At 50.3% G+C, this 6,508-nt stretch overlaps 1 protein-coding gene across 1 annotated transcript in view; it reads right to left on the bottom strand.

Moving 5' to 3' along the window:
* Nucleotides 1-5,533, bottom strand: part of ARL9 (ADP ribosylation factor like GTPase 9) — an 18,311-nt gene extending 12,778 nt beyond the window's left edge. Inside the window, exons 1-2 of the mRNA XM_025209073.1 lie at nt 5,525-5,533; nt 2,180-2,308 (exon numbers count right to left, since the gene is read on the bottom strand). Coding sequence (XP_025064858.1) covers nt 2,180-2,308; nt 5,525-5,533 — 138 coding nt within the window. The remainder of the gene's footprint in view (nt 1-2,179; nt 2,309-5,524) is intronic.
* Between the last annotated feature and the right edge of the window lie 975 nt (nt 5,534-6,508).

Raw genomic sequence — 6,508 nt, 5'->3', positions numbered from 1 at the left:
GGAGGGAGTACATGAGAGAGAGAGAGAGTATTGATTTATTTACGTGCCTGATATAAAGTGACTAACACCCATGGAAAAACAAGTCCAGAAATAATATAATAATATATACTTGAACAGTTGCTAGCGGTGTCCCTAATCTGCCCTGTCCCTGACCTTAGGCATAACTTGGAGAGATATTATTTAGGCATGAATCCTCAAACCAGTCCCTAAAGCCTTCTGCAAGCCTGGGTCTCCACTGGAAGACACTGTCATTTCTATCAATGGGCACAGCTTTTGTGACATGAAGTTTGACCCACACACCAGCCTGCCAAACCTAGCTGAGGAGGATCAGATGGTAAAAGCAGAGCGTGCTGGGTTCTGACTTTTGTGGAAGCCTTAAGATAAATGGGAAGGCAGGAAAATCTACATTAAAAGTTCATGTACTGCCTCCTGTGGAAGTCTATGGACTGCTGGTAGGATTATGAAACTGTAATACAATGACAAAGAACAGAACCCAGTGATTTCTCTGTGTTGGTCATGCTTAACACTACAATTAAAATTGCAGGGGTTGTTTTACTCAAGGGCTGTTAGCATGAGATCCCTTCAATTTAATGCTAACAGATCAGACAGCAGCACTGCAGACCAAGAACCCACCCCAAAGAACCCCCAATGATAACACACAATATTGCTGCAATCAGGTGGGCTCTGAAACCTTCTTGTGCAGACCCTGACACCCACAAAGGCCCTGAGTCTGATTCAGAGGCCCACAAAGGTAACAGGAGCCCTTCCAGCATGGTCATACAGGTCTGTGCTTGCAGACAAGGGCTCTCTCTAGCGATTGTTTTGTACAGTCTAGAATATGAGGAAGGCACCACCCAGCACATTTTTACATAAGGTGCAGTTAACTTCTGGAATGCGTTGCCACAGGGGGCAGACAGCATGGCCAGGTTCAGAAAGGGATGGGCTAAATTCATGGATGACAGATCTATTCCTGGCTACTGAACAGAGGGGTTGGAAATGTTTCTGCGGGCATCTCCAAACCAATAATGATGAATGCCAGGAAAGGTATTGACTAGGGGAGTGGCTCTCAACCTTTTTTGGACCAGGACCCATTTGTAAACATCGATGGCCAGTCTTGACCCAGCGCACTTCACTCCCAACCCACTTCCCCCAGGCCCCAGCCCCCCAGTGTGTGGGGCAGGGGGTGGGGTATGGGGTGCCCCAAGCAGCCCGTCAGGCTGGCACTCTGCCAGCCGGCAAGGGAAAACCCACTGTTTCCCATGTTTTTCTCCTTTAAAGGAGAATCCATTTATAAAGTTTGTTTGCAACCCTTTCATATATTCTTGCAACCCGCTTTGGGGTCATGACCCATGGGTTGAGAAATGCTGGACTGGGGGATAGAGGAGAGATCTGGTTCAGTGCTCTCCTCCTATAGCATCCTTTCCTGCCAGTGTCAGAAACAGCATCCTAGCCTAGAAGGACCCTTGGCCCCACCCAGTCTGGCACTAATTATGCTCTTAAGTTTGTAAAAAAGAAGAGCAAGCCCCACAAACGTGCAGTGCACAGAGTCGGGCTTTTACAGTGCAGCTGGGGAATTGGAAAGCTCAGCTTCATTTGCTGCCAGTGGAGCTGCACCTCTGATGGCTAGCACTGAGCCTGGCCAGGTACCTGTCCTGCCAAAAAAGCCTTTGCAAGAGGCCTTGTAATCCTACCACCCTCTTCAGAGCCTGCTGCAGGCTGGGGAGCCTCCATCTTTAAACCCAGAGGAGACAAAGCCTTGGCTGGGATGACACTTTCTCAGCTGAAAGAAGGGCGTTTGTGCCCGGAAGCTTTGCAAAGAAGAATGTTTCCAACTATTTTAGTTGGGCTAGTAAAAGTTATCAGATTTACCCAAAGAACCTCGTTTGGCGGGGATGAGCTGGGCGAGGAAGCAGGGGGCGGCACTAGGTACCTCCCAGGCTGAATTCCCCAGGACTGAGCGCTCTCCCCTCCCAGGGAAAGGAGGGAGGGGGTGGACCAGCCCTTCCCCTTTGGCGGCTGGAGGCAGGGGGAAGCAGCCGCACACGGGTCACTGACCCCGGGGGGATCCTAAGAGGCCTGAGGGAACTTCAAGGAGTACTGGCGGGAGGAAGCGCTGAGGCTGAAGGAGGCCGAGTGGAAGCGGGGGCTCCGGCAGTGGGGGGGAGGACCCGCGCGGTACCTGGGGCCGGGGCGCTGCGCCCAGCCCGGCGCCCGCCTGCGCCTGCTCCTGCTCGTGCCTCCGTGCGGGGAGGGCCGCCTCCCTGGCACTCAGGCGGGGCCGGCCCTCGCACAGCCCGCCCCGCCCAGCCTCCGAGGCGGGGGGGGTGCCAGGGAAACAGAACCATTTCACAGGCCGCCCGTGGAACAAGGGCGGGTGGTCCAGCGCCACCCACCCTCCTGCCGCAGCAGCCCTGGGGCAGCCTCCCCCGTCCCGGCATCAGGCTCAGCTAAGCCGCGGGTGGCGTCAGGGCAGAATAGGCCCGTGAGACAGCTTTGCCCCGTTGCTGGGCCTGGCGGATGCAGCCAAATGCCCCGAGCTCAGCACCCGCCGGGGAGTGGCCCAAGCACCAGGTAGCCTGGGGTGCCCCGGGTGCGCGCCCCTCCGGCCGGGGCGCGTGCCACTGCAAGGTTTTGGAAGGAACAATACAATGTAGCCAGGCAGGTTTGTCATATTGTATTGCCACGGGCCTTTGACACTGTATCCCGTGTAAAACGGGCAGCCTCAGCCACGAGGCCCATAATCCACAAAAGCTCCAGCAAACTGAGGATACGGCAAGCTGAAGCATTTCCAGCCAGTCTTGGTATAGGTTGCCCTACATGTCTTGTTACTGGAGGGCAGTGAATGGCACAGGACAGGGTCAGCAAAGCCCTAGCACATGCAGCTGCCTGCATTCACGGCCAAGGGCAGCCCTTGGGATAGAATTTGCAGATAGAAAACTGCATCTCTGCTGCAAGGACTCTTCCTGTCCCCTGTGGCTGCTACAAAACAAGATGTGGTGATATGGTCAGACACCCAAACACTTCTCTCACTGCAGTTTGCTATAATCCCCCCTACAGTTTCTGATTGGGGGACCCAACATCCCCCACTGTGGAGCTGCTCTACAGAGCATTGAGTGGGGAGGCCCACTCACAAGGCCTGGGCTTATACAGTGCAGAAGCTGGCATGGAAGCCCCACCAGCTCTGCCTGCTGCCCCTCAAACCCCATGAAACCGAGGAAAGCTGGACAGCCCTGTACAAGTCAGGCAGGGAGCACGCACCTGAGGCACCAGTGCAGTTGCTTGCACCTCTCCAGGCAGGAGGGCATTGCTGCAGTCCAGGGAAGGAGTGAGCTCAGGGCAGTTCCAGAAGGCAGGAGGTGGCTATTGGCACCCCACCACACTTCTAGGAGGGGCCTGTGGAGGTGGCAATGGTCCTGGACACTTTTCCCCTTCTTCAGGCTAGCAAACCCACTTAAGAGGGGCCCTAGGCATTAGAGTGCCCCCTCCTTCAGATCCTGCATAAGGGAGAGGGAAGAGTGCTGCATCTGCTCCCTTGGCCCTCATCTCCCAAAACATTTTGGGAGGCTTTAATCGGTCCATGCCAGCCCCCTCTTATCCCCACCCTCCCACACTGAAAGCAAAACAGCTAAGCCCAAAGTTGTCGATCAGGCACAGAGATCAAACCTCCCATTTTGGATGTTTCAGAATCAAGTTGTTTTGAAACATGTTGTTCTGCAAACCAAGCCAAAGTTTTGACATTTTATCCTGGTTTGGGACAACAAAAACCCCAACCCATCAGGTTTTCTGCTGGAATGGAATTCTATTTCCTGATCTGCTCCAGTAAAGCTCCCATTCATCTACTGGCCAACCCAACCACCATCCATGCCATTCCCCAAACCTCCTCAGTGGCCAGGTCTTTGTAGACACATTGACTGGCACCAAATGTCTTCTTATCCAGTCCCTCCCATAGGATGACAACTCAAAGGGCTCGTTCAAGCCTAGGAGAAAGCACCCATAAGAACTTGGGGGAAGCAGGTGAGGGGAAGCCATAACCAAGACGGAGACCTGTCCCCTTAGAACTATGGGTGCTGCCAGGTGCAGAGCGCTTTGAGAACCTGGCCCCACATGCTAAAAAAAATTCTAAAAGGTTAGGCATTGATTTGAAGTTTGTAGCTCCAGATTGTGCTGGGAATAGGAATTTAAAAGGGACACAATGGTGGTCTCTACCTAGCAGAAAATAACTGAAACGAAGGTTTTTGAAACATCAGATTTACATACCCTGGTGTTTGCAGATCACTTTGCACATTTATGTTCACTACGACACCACCACAGACTAGGCAATTTTATTTCACTAGGTTTCAGGTTTCCATACACTATGTGAAAAGGCGTGGACTCTGCTGGGCAGTATGTTTCTATGAAAAACATACACATTTGAAAAGTCATGGAAAGCTATTTCTAGGTCTGCATCTATTTGCAAGGCTTCACTTTATAAGCTAACAGTTGGGCCACATTGTCCCAATTCTCCTTACTGTTTCTGTACCCAAGTGAAATACTTGTGTTCCAGTGTAGCACCTGCCCCCAGTTTCCTTAAAAACCAAAGAGAATTGCCAGTCAAAGCAACAGCAAAAATAGGGAAAAAGGTTGCCAGTAGGATACTGCAAAAACTGATATATTTACATTGTACAATTGTCTGCCCCCACTCAGATACCTATATCCTGCAGCTGACTACAGAAACAAGCCATTCATTTTTAGCTTTAGCTTCACTCTAGTTTTAGCTTAACAGGGATACACATGGCTGGCACAAGAGGGAAAGTGGCAAACAATGCTGCATGCTTCCTGTTGGGCTTCCTGCACTGCTGTATTCATAAGCTGCTTCCAGCAACACCAACTGTAGTGTCTCTTTAATTCCCCAGCTTCACATATGACATGTTTGTGCCTCTAACATTACTAATTCAGTTTAAGAGGAGCAATTGCCTTTGCTGTCTAACTAGTCCCACCAGACATTTAAATCAGCCAAATCAGGACCTACTGTCAAACAGCTGATCCAAATTTGAGACAGGCTCGTCATACCCCTATAGTCCAATTAAGCAGAGCCCATGGCTGTTCTGCCCCCTTAAGATCAATCTTTACTTACCCAGACACCCAACCTCTGCTCTATGCCACTGGCAATGTTGATGTTGTTAAGAAAACAGTTCTCAAGCACAACCTAGAAATATCTAAATCCAGCCTTTCAGCATGTGTACAGTTGCAGGGGCCAACCTCAGGACTGCTTATTAAGTTTGGATTTGTTCATTGCCCTCCTTGGATACATACCTAGGATCCAAGAAGGGATTTCTGACATGTCATTCAGATTCCCTTAGGATAGAGGGAGGATCCTGTGTTCTCTGCTTAGTTATGAGCATCCATGGCCCATGCCATTGCACTCTAGAGTGGCAAAAAGAAGTAAGGTGCCAACAGACTTGCCCCGTCCACAGCATGATTCCGACTGTATCCCCATCTGAGAGCTAGGGCACCTCTCCCTGTACACACATCTCTCCTTTCCTACCTTCACCATTGTTCCCCGCTAGCTATTGCCAAGCAACTGTTGACCTTGCCCTTCTTGTTGCTACTAGGATTGTTGCTCATCAAGGGCAGAAGCAGCACAACTACTGCGCTGTCCAACAAAAACAAAAACAAAAAAAAAACAAAACAAAACAAAAATATCACACCCTCTCAAACTGGAGCTGTAAAAGTCAGAATACAAAAGCAGCATGTTTGATGCACTGGTAGCTGAAAACTGAAATACCAATGCTCTCTACTTTTCTGTCCTAAGGGCCCCAGGAAGTCTCTCTCCTCGAAGACATGTCATTCCTGTGCCGTGCATTACAAGTCACCCAAAAGACACACGTACAACAAAACTGCAGCACAGGGGTTCTGAGGCACTTTTATGCACTGCTTCCATACAATATGCCATGTGCATAGGAAGCACAGACGGGGCTGGCCTTCTTCTGCATTTGTTTCAGTGAAGTAAAACATTAACTGGTACAGGCAGAGTGGAGGAAGGGAAACTGCAGTGCTGAAAGACATGCCATCAAAGTAGTTCAGCATGGCAAGCAACCTACTCTCAGACTCCCTAACCAGCTTTCTATGCTCATTTCTTCCCAACTAGCCACATGTGACTCGCACTTCAGTGGATATTAATATTCCTATGCATTATATCTAAAAGGTACAGGAAGGAAATCCCAGAGCTCCTGCTTTCCTGCAAATGGACTCCTGGCTAGCACAAGGGTATGTAGCAGCATACAAGAATGAGTTCTCTCCAGGTGAGATGGCATAAGCATGGGCACCATACACGCCGTCTTGCTGCACCCACATCTTTTCTGGAGAAAGATTCCCAAAACCCCAAACATTGCCTGCTTGCTGGTGATGTCACATAATCCATTTTATCTTTTAAAAGCCCTGAACACAAAAGGATTAAAATCCTGGACATCCCAGGACAGATCTTCCCCGAAAGAAAACACGCTGCACTCCTGAATCATTGCCTTGCCCA

This window comes from Alligator sinensis, unplaced genomic scaffold (assembly GCF_000455745.1).
Source record: "Alligator sinensis unplaced genomic scaffold, ASM45574v1 scaffold989_1, whole genome shotgun sequence".
Taxonomy (NCBI): Eukaryota; Metazoa; Chordata; order Crocodylia; family Alligatoridae; genus Alligator; species Alligator sinensis.
The sequence above is the reverse complement of the archived record's forward strand: the minus strand, read 5'-3'. Positions and strand labels throughout refer to the sequence as shown.